Source organism: Mytilus galloprovincialis, chromosome 1, assembly GCF_965363235.1.
Source record: "Mytilus galloprovincialis chromosome 1, xbMytGall1.hap1.1, whole genome shotgun sequence".
Taxonomy (NCBI): Eukaryota; Metazoa; Mollusca; class Bivalvia; order Mytilida; family Mytilidae; genus Mytilus; species Mytilus galloprovincialis.
The window spans coordinates 34,003,269-34,022,678 of record NC_134838.1 but is presented as its reverse complement, the minus strand read 5'-3'; the positions used below and the strand labels follow the sequence as shown (position 1 = coordinate 34,022,678).

The 19,410-nt window shown below is 31.6% G+C and overlaps 1 protein-coding gene across 5 annotated transcripts in view; it reads left to right on the top strand.

Moving 5' to 3' along the window:
* LOC143072219 (uncharacterized) overlaps positions 1-18,585 on the top strand; it is a 41,778-nt gene extending 23,193 nt beyond the window's left edge. Inside the window, exons 1-3 of one of the 5 annotated variants that reach the window (XM_076247065.1) lie at positions 5,817-6,279; positions 10,693-11,162; positions 17,007-18,585. In XM_076247065.1, coding sequence (XP_076103180.1) covers positions 11,073-11,162; positions 17,007-17,909 — 993 coding nt within the window. In that variant the 5' untranslated portion in view covers positions 5,817-6,279; positions 10,693-11,072 and the 3' untranslated portion in view covers positions 17,910-18,585. Of the gene's footprint in view, positions 1-5,816; positions 6,280-6,350; positions 6,441-9,869; positions 9,964-10,305; positions 10,395-10,692; positions 11,163-17,006 lie in introns of those variants that run through there. The other 4 variants (XM_076247095.1, XM_076247078.1, XM_076247085.1 and 1 more) reach the window with 4 other exon arrangements.
* The last annotated feature ends 825 nt before the right edge of the window (positions 18,586-19,410 follow it).

The following is a 19,410-nucleotide window of genomic DNA, read 5'->3' as shown; positions in this document are numbered from 1 at the left end:
GGTAATAATAGAGGCTATCGAAAAGACACAGACAACTCGGTTGCTAAAAAAAAAGACCTATCAAACTTAAATAATTTTAATCAGAACTTAAGAATTCATGCACATTGAAAACTCAAAATTCTTTAAATTTATTTTATTGACGTTTATACGCTATAAACATGCAAATGCATTTGTTATATTCTATACTATCCTACCAGATCCATTTGTAAAATAATGATATTTATATCCTACCAAATACATCTGTAAGGTGAAGATATTCTATCCTTTCCTTTCAGACCAATCTGCATAAATCAATCGAAAGTTGTGTAATGATATCTATGATATAAACGATACCCTACCTATGACGAGACACTTTTTATTGTCATAAATCAACACTTTACTAAAAATATTGCACGCGATCTTGTTACACTGCATATGCTTTTAAAGGCATTTAAGATGTTTTTATTTACCCTTTGTTCCCTTACCCGACATTAAGCAGGTGGCCCTGATACATTACCGAATTCAGTTCTACTTTTTTATTATTATTAAATTGGACAAAAAATATGAATGAGTAGCTCGCTTTCTTGAAATACAGTTTTGAAAAATGAAAGTATATTATTGATATCATGAAACTGGGAACAGTTTATCAATATATATGTTCCTGGTATAGATAACTTTAATCTCAATCAGAGAAACTATTTTGGCAAACATGGTTTTAGAGTCGCAGAGCCTATAAAAACTTAAAGTGCAGTCAATTGCGCCTTCCATGCCAGATTAGCTAACGGTACTCTTAATCGATGAAAGTCATTATATATAGTAAGCTGTTTTTATCCTTAGTCCGTTTCTTATAATAGCTACAGCTCTCAATTTACAAATACGAGAGATATATAGTAAACTCATAAATTTAAAGTAATAATATACACACATATGATGAATTAAAGACGTCGACATAAAAGTATAGATTACAACTGTTATTTTCTTCGTGAAATAAATGTTTCTAAATCGCTTTCAGACATACAACTTGAAAAGACAGTAATATATGGATTATAATTTTTCTAACTGTTTGATAGATTAACGATGTCTAGTTATACGAGGTTAACAAGGTCAACACTTAGGTTGATTTGTAATAATCATCGTTATCAGGCAATTCTCTTTGTTCAACGAGACTTGTAAGACAACGCACGCGACTTCTTGTTTGACATTATATATGGTCTTTAACACTATATATTTTTTTGTACATAAAGTCTTTGACCTTTAATTACAGATAGAAACTAATTTCTTGATAATAATGTGAAACATTACACAATATTAACCCTTGCTATAGGATATCACATTGTTTAACCTAGATATTAATGAAGTTCAAGTTAACGGTCGTTTGATTTTCTAACACTGTTATAACAGAAAAACTTTCTATACAAGTATGGACAATCTTTTATAGAGTACTGCGTGCCTTCTATAGTGTTCATTGTTAATGTAATGTTTCATGAAGCATTGCATGCCTTCTCCTGTTTAGTTTAAGTTAAATGTTTTATCGAGCACGCATCACTGTGTGTCTTCTTGTGTTTAGTGTTCATGACATGGAGAATTACATGTCTTCTCGTGTTTAGTTTCAATATAACTAGAACACACCCGCGAAATCGCGGGCATATACAGCTTGTGAACTGTTGTAGGATGATTCTTTGTAAAAGATATCATGTATGGAGAATTTCACAAAAGGTATCAAAAGCCCTCTCCCTAAAGTCCGATATTTGTTTCCTTTCTGTTAAATTCAATTATTTTCGTGCTTCTGTCCTCAGACCACAATTATTCTTCTCCTTTGCTACAATGCTTCTTTTGGTAAAAGTCAAATCAAATCAAAAATTTGCACCGTTTCAAACCTGAAATAAATGTAACTGCTTATATATAGACCATTATTAGTCTAATAAAATATGCTTCTAGAACAATCCATCGGTGCATTTTCTTTTGAGAGCCTTATTAACATGCAAATAGTAGGATATGAATCTTGTATAAATGACTAAGACCGACTAAGGCTAATTTAAGGGTTGGTCGGAGGGGTCCTGATCCCGAAATTCCGGGCTTAAAACAAATTTAGTCTGATGACGGAATCATATCCGGACTCCTTTTTTGTCGTTTTTCTCCCAAAATAACTCAATCTGAATAATCATAAGAATGGATGACAAATGCGACTATGCATGTTACCTATAGGACACAGAGGCATGATGATTGATTTATTGTGGAAGGAAGAGAAGCGACACACAAAATGAGGTATTCTCGTTTAATAGTATAGATGTTGTATGAAGCCCTGCATACCTTCTCGCGTTTATTCTTAATATAATGTTAAATATACTGTGTGCTTTTTCGTGTTAAGTTTTAATGTAATGTTTTATGGAGCTCAATATGCCTTCTCGTGTTTAGTTTCAATGTAATGTTTATAGAGCACTGTATGCCTTCTCGTGTTTAGTTTCAATGTAATGTTTATGGAGCTCTGTATGCCTTCTCGTGTTTAATTTTAATGCATTTTTTATAGACACTGCTTTCGCGCGTTTAGTTTTAATTTAATATTTTATGGAGCATTTTTCTACCTTCTCGTGTTTAGCTTTTATGTAATGTTTTATGGAGCATTGTGTGCCTTTTAGTGTTTAGGTTTAATGTTTTGTTGTTATGTTTTATGGAGCATTGTATGCCTTCTTGTGTTTAGTAAATATGTAATGTTTTATGGCGTAGTTTTATTAATGTTATATTTTAAGGAGCATTGTATCCCCTCTAATGTTTAATTTTATTGTAATGTTTTATGAAGTAGTGCATATTTTTTCATCGCATTGTCTGTCATTTTTCGAGCTTTTATATGTTTAACACTTCATTTGATTATTTCATATTTCTCTCCGTACTAAGTTTTACCATTACTTAACATCCCTGACGTTTTTTCTCAACAATATAACTTGAAAATCAGCTGATTTTAAAGCAGATTTTTTAATAGCCTGTAGTTTAAATAAATGTAACACACTCAATTTTGCTTCACATTAAGGGCATACTATGCAAATATTTATTGACAAAGAATTTTGAATAGACTGTAATTAAAATGCATTGCTGTTGTTGGACATCTTTAATTGTATACTTTGATTGTTCAAACCATGTATTATTCATTAGACACACATTAAATACCAAACTAAGTACTTGAATTGGTCCTGCTCACTGATGCAGCTAAATAAAACACCTTGTACTCAAATAAAGGTAAACCACAGCTTGCTCATTTAGAAAACTAAACACGTATTCAGGAATGAAATAACTGATCGTGGAATTTCAATGTTTAAATAGCTTTGAAGCAAGAACCACGAAAAGAAAATCTCCTTACTTTTATACCTGCTTGATTTTTAAAGCTTTTTTGTATATCTATTTGAAATTGGTATGAATAGAATTAATATGTTTTGCATTCCTTGTTTAAATAATAAAGTCATAAAGAGATAGATCTTCACTCTCTATCGTCATATCTTCCTCAAATATTTGTAAACATTTAACCAATAAATAGGAAATTTAAAACCGATTTATTTATACACTGTTTAAGCATATTTTTACTGCTTAGTTTTTAACATGAATTTTTATTGAAATGGCTTATATGGTTATGAGATTGTATATATTTTACCTGAGAAAAAAACTGCACACGTTGAAGTAGGGGTGTAATTTCCTTTGCATATATTTGATATGACAGGTTGTTAGAGCACGTGTGAAAGGTTGTAAAATTAAAAACATATTTAGCTTTTGATTTGGTGTTTGAAATTATAAGGAGAAATTTATCTTGAAAGTTACTAGTATCAAATTATAGATATATTAAAGACCTTTAGACATGCCTCTTCCACTGTACTATAGGTACCTTTGACTGAACTTCATTTATCACTGTCAACCAAAATTACTTTGAAATTTTAAGACCTACATTTTTATGTGCATAATATGTTTGAAATTACATGTAGGGTAAATATCTGTATTGTATGTGCATATTTTTCAAATGATTTAAAACTACGGTCTAAATTTTTTACTGTCGAAGATGCCAGTGAAACTTTCGGTGCTATGAAAGGCAATTTGTGACATCTCTGATTCGTACAAGAGCACGGAAATACTTCAAGTAAAGGTATATGTCTGAAAGAAGTGTAAGATTATACCTTTTGTTAGTGTACACAAAGTACATACTTGCTGGTCGTTTTAAAAAAGAACGAACTTTTTGTACTTGGCAAGGTCGAAGGTTACTGGAAGGAGCAATTCAGATACCAGCACTAGAATGAGACGGCTGAAACAGTTCAATTGTGTTTTTTAATTTATTTTTACGGCAGAAACTGTTTCATGCATAGGCCTATATGAAACAACAATATGCAAATTTTAGTTCATTTATATATTTTGGAGTTTAATATGACGTCCGTTATCACTGAACTAGTACACATTCGTGTTAAAGGGCCAGCTGAAGCTCGCCTACAGGTGCGTGGATTTTCTCATCGTGTTGAAGACGCATTGGTTGCCTTTTCTGCTGTTTAATCGGGTTGTTGTCTCTATGACACATTCACCATTTCCATTTTCAATTTTAAACAACAATATAAAAACTCTCTGAAAACAATAATGAATGCAGACAGACTATACAATGTGTACTACTTATCCTTTTGTTGGTTGTTGACCGTATTCTTTAACGAACAATGAGTGCTGTGTTCTTTTAATGTGCGCATTGGAATTATGGCCCCAATCATGTATACAGACATACAACCAAGTGTACGAAACTCTAATAAAATATATAAGCAATTTTAATCCGTGGCATGTTGACGTGAACATATATTAGTTCGTAACTCCCTCTAGAACTAATATCATGAATTCCAGAAGGATTCACATATTCAGGTCGCATGTCATGTTTTCTAGAAGGGTTCACATATTCCTGTCGCAAATGGCATCTTGTCTCTCTATCATTTGCATACGAACTTTGTGAGTCATATGATTTTTGCGGTTTTATAGGGATCATGATGAAAATGTTTGAAAGATAGTATGCTCAAATAAAACTATGCTCAACATATGATAGGAAAATATTTACTCTAAAATGACATGCCGGTTACTTTAATGTGCAAAAAGAGGGATTATATGGTTACTCTTATTGTATGAGTTATTTTAAATGTAGTCGATCTAGTTTATGTCTACTCAAGACGAGTAAGATGCCATATGCAACGTTTTCACATTATAAAATATGTCTAGCTTGTTAATTTCAAAAACATGCGCTTCCATGTACAAGTGTAGTTTTCAACGATCCGTAGGTAATGGATTTCACTATATAATAAACAAAAATATGTACCGTGACATTATGTATAAAAGGGGCGAATAAATGGAATGTATAAAAACAATCTCCCTTACGTAGTATTTAAATCATGTATTTCGAATCAAATTGGTCTTTTTGTAATATTTTCATCAAAAAGAAAAAAATGTATTTATCGTATAAAAAGGAGCACGCGGGTGCGAAATAGTTCAACTTCCTTACGTCCTTGGTTTAACACTCTATTTGACTTTGTTGTGAAGTGATTTTTACCACACGTAGTTCATTATGGCTTTACATAGTATCAAATCAAAACAAATACATGTCTTTGAATAGATTCTCTTTTTTCTCAACCTGGTGTTATATTTCCATGTGTAAATATTCTTATGAAGTCACACACAAATAAGATGCAACAAGGTATTTTAAAAATTTCTGATAAAGCAAAATCAGCTGTTTTAAAAAACTTTGTCATTCACACAAGCTATTAAAGGGTTTGATTATGCGAGGAGTCTAAAGTATAAAATTATTGCCGCTCATACTTGCGTGAAATACTTGTGACACGGATTACAAGAAGACGTTCAGTTATATATATAATTTGTCACCGAGAATGACATGTAAATATAAGGGAATATACTGATACCGATTTATGCATGTCTTTGTAATGTGTTTTTGAAAGTTAATATAAGTTAAATACATATATTAGATATATACCTATACAAAGGGATAGAAATTTACTTATTTATGTGAGTTGGAATTAATATCACTTTATTTGGTGTAGAAATTTAGTTATGAAGTTGCTGAAATACAGTTATTAATACGCATACGTACTAGTGAAAGATGAAAATGTGCTAAAAAATATCAAAAGGAGTTTAGTATTAATTGGAATTAAAACAGATCTAAAGTACGTTTAGTTTTGGATAAACGTACATTTCAGTACAAACGGGAAAATCATCTGTTGATTTATGATAAATATATTCTGGAATGCACATTTTGAAAAGAATTCAGATCGTTGGTTTCATAATCAGGTAAATATTTAGGAATTTTGTCACTTGTAGTTTTCTTTGTTATGTGTATACCCGCCTTCTCATTGCAGTGAATTGCAAAGGAAGTGCATGTGTGTAAAAATGCATACCTTTGAATCAAATAAAAAGACACATTATATCTTAAGTATGGCTATATAAATATCGTAAGTAAAAAGTTTCCTTTCATGTATAATACATATATATTTCATATACTTATTTCATGTTTTTCTTTATTTAAAACATTTCATTCTTTAAAGTAAATATATGATTGTACAGGGGTTATAAATAATGATAACGAGCATATTACTAAAATGATATTTTGGTAACACTTTATTTTGGATAGAAAATTGAAGTATGCGAAGTAGTTAAAATGTTCTGGTATTTAAAATGAAGATGAATTGATGTATAAGAAAAAGTCTACATATATATCCTGATTTTTGATAACCCATATAAATCACAGCAGAAGTACACACTGTTGTATAACATATGATATAATGATTATCATCAATCTCAGTTAAAATGACATTGTCTAATTGATTTTGGCAGCTACTGGATTTATCTTGTTCTTGTGCAGGGAAAGGGAGTGAACTCGTAATACTCGCGTGTCATATGTATACAGTTAAAATTAAAAGTATATTATACCAACATTCTTTAAATCGATAATCCGTATATTACAATTATAATCTTGTCTTTTATTAATTTTTATTTAGTTTTTAATGATAATCCAATACTCAGACAGATATTTTTGCTTTCTCTGTTAATTAAAATGTCTGCATATGGATTAAAAAGAAAACAAAAAAGTATGAACTAAAACACCGTGAGAACGTACAACAAACAACAATGGAAAAACCTTATTAAAAACCAAAATTATCATATACAATAGGGTACAAAAGAAATGAAAATGTTAAAGCAATTCGAGATAAACAGAAAGTAGAATTTTTACTTTTAAAGGATTCCTCTTAGGTAAGGTAGGACATGATGTTCAATTTTTACACTTTAATTGTAAAAGTTAAAAAAAGTATCATAATGCAATGTATTCGTTTATTACGTTTGCCAAAGAAATTTTATATATAAATCATTTTAAAAGTGAATACGTCATATACCATGTTATAAGATGTCAGTGTTTTTAAACTATCAATATGCAACCTTTTTAAAAAAAGGTATTTATGGTCTTTTAAAGACAGTGTTCCCATGCTGGCACAATTTCTTGTTGAACCAAAGTTTTACTTTTTGAAATTTTCTTAGTCTACAGTAGAACTTTATTCAAGAGTCTTAAGATACTTTAAGTTATATTCGATTTCAATTTCCATGTTTCTTTAAGATACTTTGGTACAATTTTACAACGATTTTAATTTATTCAGAGTCACGAAAATCATGAAAACATTTATTATTTGTATGAGAAAATGGAAAAAATATATATTTAATACCTTTATCGAATATAAGTGTGTGTATTTTTTACTAATGTTTTTTCTACTAGGTACAAAACATCTCTACTCTTAGCTTTTTAATTAAAGTAAAAAGTTATATACTTCAAATTATGAGATCAAATGTTCATTACATTTTATCAACAGCTCGTGAATTTACTTTAACTAGGTGTTTTGACTATACATATCAAAGTTATGTGATCCAATATTTTGACAACATACTTTTTAACCTACCAAACTACTTTTAGAAAGAAAAAATGAGTCTTAAATGTGTACAGTTATATTTCAGAACGTGTCTGATATTTAACTATGTTTCAATTTGTTATAAACGGATGACTTCTGTTTTTTTTAATAATTCGTCATCACAAATAGTTTAAATAATTCTAAATTGCAAGATAAAATCTTTAATCATTTATATGAAAGTTTTTTATTACGTAAATTAAAGAATAAGCGATACATGAAGAGTAATTGATTTTCACATTACACTTTTGAAATTGAGACGCGACTTGAAGAGCAGTGTAGTATTTCCTAACTATTTGTACATATTCGATATAGATTTCCCCGCCTTTGTAAACATCGTGGCTAAAGCCTCGGTCACACCTTACCGGATAAGACGAACGGACGCCTAACGGATGAAAATAAAAGTTGTCCGTTGACAAAATTGTTATCCGTTGGGCGTCCGTTGATGTACTGACCAACTAAAACGGACGCCTAACGAATGCATAACGGACATGCAACGGATATGCAACGGACGAGAAACGGAGACGTAACGGACAGAACGGATGTCGAACGTACATCCAACGGACGAGTACCGCATAAAACGGACACCTAACGGAAGCGTACCAGATAAAACGGATAAACAAGATATACGAAAAAATTAAAGGCGACAATAATAATACATGTCAATCGCATTAATATTGAAAATGTTCTAGTTAAGTAATTAAGTAAGTTGATTTTATTTCGAGTCGGCATATATATACATAATAACAGACAAAACATGAGCTCTGATGAACTTTTTAACCGACTATCACATAAAAAAATCATGCAAATCCTACCAAACAAAACTGAAAAAACATGCAATATAATGAAAGCAAATCTATTTGTCAAAGTTCTGTGTAACTGGTTTTTGTTTGTTCTTCAAAATGCCGCTAAAGGGTAGTGTCTGACCTGAATATTAAAGTTTAACAGCTGATTGATTGTGAAGATGTGCCCTTACTCTAAGATCGATTATGAATAATAAGAATTCATGAACCTTAAGAAATATTTTTGGCATTTCTGACGAGAAATTTTCAATTGGCATCAATTTTATCCGTTTCAGATCCGTTCATCATCCGTTATGTCCGTTATACGTCCGTTAGAAGTCCGTTTCTCATCCGTTTTATCCGTTAGATGTCCGTTAGAAGTCCGTTGGTGAATTTATCTGCCAGACCTCCAACGGATGTATAACGGACACGTAACGGATACAAAACGGAAACGAAACGGACGAGTACCGTACAAAACGGACGCCTAACGGACGTCTAACGGACGTTCAACGGACATTTTATCCGTTAGACGTCCGTTCAAAGTTTTGAACATGCTCAAAATTTTCCACCGGACAGAACGGACGTCGACGGATAAAACGGACGCTTAACGGACATGCAACGGATAAAACGGACGCTTAACGGACATGCAACGGATATGGACGGACGTCTAACGGATTGAAAAAAAGTTATCCGTTAGGCGTCCGTTCGAGCTATCCGGTAAGGTGTGACCGAGGCTTTAGAATACGTAACCAAAATAACAAACAACTCTATTTATTCTATTTTTTACTCTATGGTACTTGATCAAAAACTAAAATTCCGATCTAAAACCTCATTAGTTCATTTAAGGTCTAATGTTTGTCCGTCACATCCAGAAATAAGAAAAATGCACCGTAACTGTGACGGGTTTAGAATGTATAACCAAACAATATGGGAAAAAATGTCTTATAAGGCGTCATGAGTTAAATTGTTCACTGCTTCGTCAATATTGAATTTTATTTACGCCTATTTTAGCGTGGTGATAGATTGTGACACCAGCGTTACTATTTTGTAGTTCTAATTAGAGACCGTTAATCAATTTAAATCTTTAACTAATTATTTGATATTGACAAGTTATGCTATTTTTATGATTTTTAGTCACCTATTTTGATGGGACTAATTATTCGAATGTATTCATACCTGTCGTAGTAAGGAAATAACAAACACGTGGATATTGAAACATCTCAAGACCTTGTAGTTACCTTGTAAGTTAAATAATACTCAAACGTACGTTATATTAATGTTTTGAAAAATAGAGAATAGGTATTCAAACTGATAAAATACATTTGGATTTTAAAATGAAAAGTTATCAAGGACAAACGTGTAGAAGTTAAAAATTTAAGTGAGTCTTAATGTAGAAATAAACAACAAAGAAAACATATTTTATAATGATGTACATTCGTTTGATTTGAATTCGGTGAAGTAAAATTTATGACTAACCTCTTAAATTATACTTATAACTCAATCAAGTGTTTTCCTGAAAATTTAAGTGGTCACTTATCCATATCATATAAAATAACTATAAACCGGCTTATTTATCGGTAATCCTATCACTTTGATATTAACTCCAACTAAAGACAGACCTCTCGAAGAACGATATTATCAATTATTGGAAACCCAACTTTCTGTCGTAAATGTAACAGGATTTTACCTTTTGTTAATTTGAAGAATGTAAATGACTGCGGGGGATGAAGAAGTCATGAATTAATGTAATTTTGAGGTTTTTAAGAAAAAGACAAAAATGAACCACCTCCAAGGGCGTGCTTTCATTTGTTGAAGGTGTGTTTTGACCACTAACATTTCTGTCCGCATAAGTTAATGCATTATATATTTCCTTTATATTGTATCGATGAATTATCTATCACGAATTTATATTGGAAAATGCTATAAATATTCGACAAATTTATTTATTTTCATTTATTGATATCTTTCAGCATCAAGAATTATTGTGTCTGAGAAGTGTTGCGTGGGAGTCTGCTGCCCTTATGACCCATTCGGATGTGTTATAAAAGTCAGCTCTAGCCGAAAGTTGAAATGGTATTTCCCGTCAGACTGCTTATTCATATATAGTGAACTTATCTGGATATCTCTATGAATACAATGAATGGAATATAATATTATTTAATATGAGAGTGAATGGAACGCGTCAACTAAGTGGACGGTAGCAGTATACAGCTTTAGAACTTATAGTTGCAGAGAACAACCAACAAGTGAAGAAGTTGAAACATCTATAAACCAAACTGAGAAGTTTTTGTTTTAAAGCACAAGACAATAATGTTCCTGACAAAGTTTCCTCGGTTAAGAGGAGACTGATATGGTTTCATTGATATTTCTGCAAGGAGAAAAGACGAAAAAGTACCGTACAAATGTTCGTGAAATGTGTTCTTCGTCAACATTACTAAAGGTTGGTATATATATTTTATAGTTGAATTCATAATAGTATATTTAATCGTTTATTAACTTTCAGGCAACTTTAAAAAAGTTTGATGAAGAATTCTTCGTTGTTCTTGGGAAAGTTATAAAGCCTAATTTAGTATCTTATAGCCTTCTTTTTATAATAAGTCCATGCTTATTTTTCACAAATACACACATATAAATAAAGACAACAGTAGTATACCGCTGTTCAGAACTCGTAAATCTATGGACAAAAAACAAAATCGGGGTAACAAACCAAAACTGAGGGAAACGATAAATTAACCCTTTCTTCATCATTACAAAAAAAAAAAAAAACAAAAAAAAAAAACGGTAGACATTGAATAATTCCATATCCACAAAATGCTTATTTTGAACGTAAATGAATTTTTCGTCGGCTATATATTCTTTTAACAACAATATATAATACCAAATTCATGTCGAACCTTCATCAGGTGTTGTTTGAAAGTTAGATAAAAACAGGAACAGTTTTGGACCAATAAGCAAAAGGTCACTTACATAAAAAATGATAATGCAAGGAACAAAGTCTTTGTATGTGTTCTACATATATAGTGCTTTTGTCCTTTATGAACTTGGTGGTCGGTGGCAGAGTTTGTGTTTTATTTCGGTTTGTTGATGTCAACTTACAGATTAGGCCAAATAAAACTATATGTGTGGTTCCAGTAACACTACCTTCCCTACTTAAAAATAGCCTAACATTAAGATTTTATTGTCTTTTTTCATTAAGCACTGTTAAAGTCAGAATATTGCTCCCATAGACTCAATGTCAAAAAGAACCCATAAAATAAAAAAAATCCCTACCTACCTACCCTTACTTTTTTTCAGATGTAACTGGAACCACACATACTTTTTTATTTGGCCTTAGCCGTTATCTCCTTTACATTATTTGTAATTCCTAAGATCAACTTTGCATGGAAACTGCATGAATCCGAGTTTAAATACAAATCACTAAAACTATAAATTGAAATTGTTTAAATGTCGCTAGTGTTAGAAGCCAGTGGCGTACTTGATGCATGATACCTTCGATACTAAATATTACCTACAAATGAAACTATATCTTACCGAATGACCAAGGCGGTATGGTATGCATATCTTTAAAACGAACTGCACTCTAAAACATTGTTTCTTTGAAGAGGATTATCTAAACGACTTACGTTAGCAAATGGCTGACAAGTTCGTAAATTCATTTTGAACACAAAATTATCGTATTTTTAAGATGTTGTACATTTAAACAAACGTGTTACACGGACTACATTGTATACCATTTAGCACAGACAAAATTCTCTAAAACTATCTTACACGATTATAGACATTTAACGCGTAATTTATGTAATGAGGTTAAAATTACGCTTTCAAATAATGTTGCATTCATGTTGACTTGAATTCCGGAACATTGTCTCCAAACAGATTGCCCTAGGCACGCGCGCCAATTACCGTTCTGTCAAATACATGTACTTTAAATACACAGAAAATAGCAAAAACTTACAATACGATTAAAGTTAAAATGTTCACAAATTTATTTCTTTAAAAGTTTATTACAAAGAGACAGTAAGGCCTAAACCACAAACATTTATTACAGAATGGATGTATAATGTGTTCATGTCAACTAAGACACAAGGTCACTATTAGTAGCCTGTTATGTAACACTGCTTGTTACTTTAGTAGTCAAACCTGAATACAAGATAATATAAAATATCGGCTGTTGTTTTTCAATGGTTAAACAAGTCAAATAAAGTAGTATTCATTATTTTCTCTTCTGAAAACACAGTTTTAAGAATGGCGATATATTAGATTCAAATATGCAGGATAGTGAGCTTCGCTGGGGGTAACTGTTAATGTATTCGGAAAATGTTAAGACTCGTTTTCCTCTTTTCTTAAATATGTTTAAACATTACTCTATTTTTTTTATTATTAATTTTTGCCCTTCATTATTCTCCAGACTTGACAGTTTTGGTCTATTTTTCATTTTTAGGCCGTGCATTCCGTATTGTTTTTTGAACTTTATTCTCTATTCTGTAAACCCCAGCCAGACCCTCTTGATGCTAAAATATTTCAATAACTATGCAACTTAAAAAAAAAAAAAAAAAATACGCACCTTTTATGCATGGTATCAAATAGAGTCCGGACTTTTATTTTTTTGTTATTTCCGTAATACTTTACGTTGCTCGAGTATTTATAGGTTTATATCAATACAATATCATAACTTTTTACATCGTTTTACTTGACTCCTATTCAATTCAACGGCTACTTTTCATCTTAGTCTTTATTTATTTTTTTGTTGTGTTTTGTTACCTTGCCTTCTTATACCACATGAAAGATAGCGCTTTCAAATTAATCTATTTAAACTGGTTGTAAAATATACGTGTTAACTTTTCTTGTAAATTACCCTTTTTAAACTGAAAGAAACAGTCCTAAACAGTAGAGATTGAAATAGTGTGACCTTGGATAGTATTATAAGTTATAATAAACCACTTAATAAGTTTCTATCTTAGATATGAATTCATTGATTTTTCAGACAAATGAAATGCAATAGGAATGTCCACCGACGCATTTTGTGTAAACATATCTACAAGCAAAAACAAACTAAAATAAATCTAATTTTGTCCAATTCATTTTCTCCTATGCAGTGTAATAAACAAGTTGTCAGAAAAGCAAACGCTGAAGAGTCTGAGAAAATCAAATCAGAGCTGACTCTATCTGATTTTTGATTGGAAGCATAGAGTCCAAAAACTGGTAATCAAAACGATTACGAAATCCCACGTGCCGTTTTGATATCATTAAATATGTAACTTTCCCCAGTCATTGTCTAGATGCTTTTAACCTATAGCGAGCTGAAAGGCAAACAGAAAACATGAATGAAATAATTCAATTATTGCAAATAGCATCAAATGGTAATAAAAAGACGTTTTGTATGAAATATTTATTGAAATCGTGATACAAATCTAGACAAACTTTTCCAGTTGAGCAAAATACTAAAAGGTTTTAAAAATCAAATGAAAAACAAAAAAAAATTATATTTGAAAATTCTTGTGTAGTACGCTGATCCGTTGATTCAACAACAAAACTTAATTTTTGCATGCCAAAAAGTTCGATGTCATTGTATCGATATTTAATGCCCATATAAGAAATTAAAAAGTTAAACTTGAACGTCCTGTCATCGGCTTAATTTGCATAGAAATCTCATTTCAAATTTAGAAATTGCAGTTCTAAACACTGTGCATTTTAATGGTTTACATATCTTTATTTACAAAATACAACACAGTTGTCATAAATAGAGATAGAGAAACAATCCGCCATACATTGAGATAGAGAAACAATCCGCCATACATTGAGATAGAGAAACAATCCGACATACATTGAGATAGAGAAACAATCCGACATACATTGAGATAGAGAAACAATCCGCCATACATTGAGATAGAGAAACAATCCGCCATACATTGAGATAGAGAAACAATCCGCCATACATTGAGATAGAGAAACAATCCGACATACATTGAGATAGAGAAACAATCCGACATACATTGAGATAGAGAAACAATCCGACATACATTGAGATAGAGAAACAATCCGACATACATTGAGATAGAGAAACAATCCGACATACATTGAGATAGAGAAACAATCCGATATACATTGAGATAGAGAAACAATCCGACATACATTGAGATAGAGAAACAATCCGACATACATTGAGACAGAGAAACAATCCGACATACATTCAGATAGAGAAACAATCCGACATACATTCAGTACTTCTACACTACTATTTGCTCATAAAAGCTAATGAAAAAAAGATGGATGAAAACAAATAAAATCGAATGATGTAGCAATTTTTTTTTCTGCTCTCCATCTTCCGTTTTAAAGAACTGCAATAACCAGAACGGGCTTGCATAGATTGAATTGATTATTGATCATTATTTTGTTATTTATCAATGATTGATTGTTCCGTGCTTAACGTCCGGTGGTGAATATTTCATGCAAATTCAGGACGAATTATAAATCGATATCCTCTTTATATTTTGTTACATACTTATTTTAAATAGTGCAATTTCTGTATCGTTATATTAAAGTAGTATAGGGGTTTTAAAAGTAGTACAACAGTTGCATTAAACAATCATAAATTATCATAAAGTACTTCTAGCATATTGTCGTTTTCGCCATTAGCTTATTGATGTAAATTGAACTTTCATAACAGTACGTTGATAAAGATAAACAATTATAGATAATACATTTAATCATCAACGACTATTACAAATTACAACAATCAAATAATTTGTGTTTATTTTTGAATCATTTTAGAGTCGTGTTACCTAAACCTACGAACATTTAAAATCATGTGTCGTGTGAAACATATGTATAAATTCGTTTTCCTATACTTCATAAGAAAGTTTATGTGATTGTCTATGCCTTTGTTTTCTCAAGCTTGAGATTAAAACAACTCAATACGAGAATATATATAACTTATTTGTCTATTGATTACAACTATATTTTGCTAGCGTTGAGAATTTTGGAGGAGACCTGACGCTGACCAAAAGACGTGTCCTTGTACAAGTTATGATTCATCCCGCGATGTCTTACTCATAGTTCTGATCAATACAGTTATAATATAAGTGTCAAACACAATCAAATCTTGACAAATGTTTGAAGAGTAAATTGGAATTATTATGTATAGTCTACATTAACTGAATGATTCTATCAAAGTTTTCCTAATAGAACAGTGATATATACCAGACTTGGTATACGTCGTGCCTAACTGTTCCCATTGGGTGAAAGTCAAGGGGAAAAACAATGACGGAAAACTGTTTTGTTGAATATAAATTTACCCAAGAGATTATTATCGTTATAGGCTTTCAACTCTAGATAAATATCAGAAGATCAAATGAAAAAAAATCAAATATACACTTCCATATTTAGTCTATTTTATTATTTGTTTTCTCGCCCTCAACCTCTGGTCTGGAATGTGTAGTCATTTAATTACAATTTCTGCACATTAAAGTCAAATAAGATAGATTATGCGACAGAGCATTATTATAAGTGTCATAACTTGCGCTTTTCAGTTTTTAAAGTAATTGAAAACCGCAATTCAAAACACCCACAACCAATGTTAAGTTGTTGAAGTGGGGGTACTTAAAGAGACAAACGCTGATACTATATCCCTATTACTGAGTCAACATTGATTCATTTAATAACTGATTCACGGACTTCAGCTTTTTGCGTCGAAAAGTTAAAAATGAAGATTAATAAATTAAACTATTTTGAGATTTTCATAGCCGACTAAGGTCATTTGACCACTGCACCAGTTTTTTGTTGGCAACTTTCGAATGAAGGGTATTATCGTGATTATCTCATTTTTTTAGGGGGGGGGGGGGAACAGACACCATACCACTTAGATAAATCAGGTGTAAACATCAATATTTGAATTTAAAGTAAAATTCAGAAAATATCGGGATAAAGCTGTCACTACTTTAAGATGGTGTTCAGAGAACGGTGCCCAGTAGATAATAAAAGAAATCACATCTTCATATAAATAGGAAGACTTTAATCATATGCATATATAAAGTAGTCTTCATTACAATATAGTATATTAATGTAAAGATTGTATAGAAAACAATGTAACGATGTAAGAAATTTCATTTTTGATTTTTTGTTGAAAACAATCTTTTACCAGGGCCTATTAGACAAAATAAATCAAAAACGATGTTCAATTTTATATTCTTAAGCATTAATCATGAATATTTATTAAATTCTTTTTTCATGAATAGACTCTTAGCTTATAATTCAACAATCACTTATCAATGTTCTTCTTTTTCAGATCAAGGGAATCAAAGAGCTTGCTTATTTCGTATTGTTTTCCGTGATGCTGACAAGCTCATCGCTGGCCGCCCCAAATCGAGGCTATACGAATATTGATGCTGGTGGTCAACAAGGAATATTATTTCACAATTGTAGAGAAGTGGACTTCGAACATTTACAATATCTAATGGGCAGTTCGTTCGACTCGAAAAGAATGGCAATAGACAAGAAAAACATAGATCATAATTCATTCACAGAAAGATCGATTTCAAATGCATTAGACAATGAAATAGACGATGATAATTCAGACTATTTAAATGATATGCCATATTCAAACACAGACGACGATGAATTCGGAGACTTTTCTGATTTAGAACGTTCTGAAAATGGACTAGACGCACAAGATGATGAAGGCTCAAAGCCGGATCAAAATTCAATAAATTATATGCGCCGGAAGCGACAAACAAAAAGTAACTATGTAAACGAAGACAATGAAATAGATAGAATTAGATCATCACGTAAAAATTCAGGTGAAAAACCTCAAAAGAAATTATTTAGTGATTTAAAAAAGTTTATTCGAAAGTCTAAAAAAGGCCGAAAGGTGAAAAAATTGCCATGGGCTTGTCATTTGCAACAACAGTGGGTTAAAAGGAAAGACACTTATCCACCATTCCTTTTATCAGGATCATGCCAAAGTCAAAAAAAGTGTTTCTATAATTTGTATGACTGTAAACCAGTACTATATGGTGTCAAAATATTACGAAGAGATCCTTCTAGGTGTAATCCTATTCCGGCATTGGGAAATAGCACAGTGTACGAGGAGGTTTGGATCAAAGAACAAGTTGACGTCACGACGGGGTGTGAATGTGGCATAGGAAAGAACCGTAAGTCACGACGGAGGAAGAATAAAGGACGACCATAATATTTTCACATTCCCTCATGCGAAAAGTAGATTTTAATTCCAGTATATGTGATGCCGACGAGAAATCCACACAGTGGAAGTTAAGAAAACTCACAGGAGTAAACTATTTTTATATACATAACCAGTGCAATGTATTTCCCAAGTGTTACTGTTGTGATATTCAAATGTTATTTCGCATTTACTTCCATATTTACTGCCAAAGTTAAGACATTCCTTAATGCTCTGTTGGACTAGAGGCTACAGCACTTAATTTCAGAAATCCAAAATCCGTAGCGATAGGGATTGAACTGTGATCGTGTGTTCAGCAAATATCATTTGTTATTTATACATTTAAACTTTTGCGGGTAAACTGGACCTTATATCGTTGTAATACATCCGATTCGGCAGACCGGAAGTGTACAAACATTTGATATAAGTTTTGTTAAATAAACCGACATCGGCAGTATTTGCTGAATATAAAAGACATTCCTGTTTATAGTTGTTAATTAGGAATGGGTTCATAATAAAAGCACTATTGGTGCTGAGAAAGATTTAAGGCCAGCAAAGAAACTCGTGTTTCTCAAAGTATTTATCCAATGGCGTGAATGAGAGAATGTTTGTTGATGAATGTTTGTCCTTGTTAATACTTATTTAAATTATTGTTGTATATTTCTACAAGTAAAATATAAAACTATAATTTTGTGTTTGAAGTTACTTTGACTGTAAGGCATACCAAAGAACGAACGTAATATTTCCCTAAATTACAAACACTCAAATTATAGGTGTAAATCTTAAATTAGCCACAAAAATAACCATATTTATATATGATTTGATATCTTAATTTTAAACCAAATATTATCGTCTCGAGCAATTAGGTGCTTATTTGGATATTTAAGTTTTCTAAGCACGAGTTCCTCATTTAATATAGGTCGTCTTCAGTGAAATGAAAAGTGTATATGGAACTGCTGCATACCAAATACAACTAAGAAAGAAAAAAATCAAGAATATTATTTCCACTACTATAACCTATCTTGATACTCCAATAACACTTACTTTTGAAGATCCAGTAATTCAAATGTTCTTGCATCATACTTGTAGCTGTAATACAAAATAATTTTATCTGCAATGTTTCAGTATTCTTGAAATAATGCTCTGTGAAGGATATATTCTCACATACCATGTATGCTATCCATAAATCCAAAGTAAAACAATACACCTTATCGCTAATTCCGGCCGACCTGGCCGCTTGAATTTTTGACGTCAACAACAATCACTTTTCCATTGTGGCGTCAGATATTTTGTTTTATGACGTCAACATTTTACTGTATCAGTTCATTGATTGGTGATACGCTGCAACAGAACAAAACGGTAAATCGCGACAAGACGTGGTGCGATTGGAACTTTCCATCAGGGAACAAATGTCATAGAACTTACGTTACAATTAATCACTGTACGACCTTCAACAATGACCATAACCAATGTTGTACTCAGCTGTACAAGTTTTCCCTCAAAGTATTTGAGT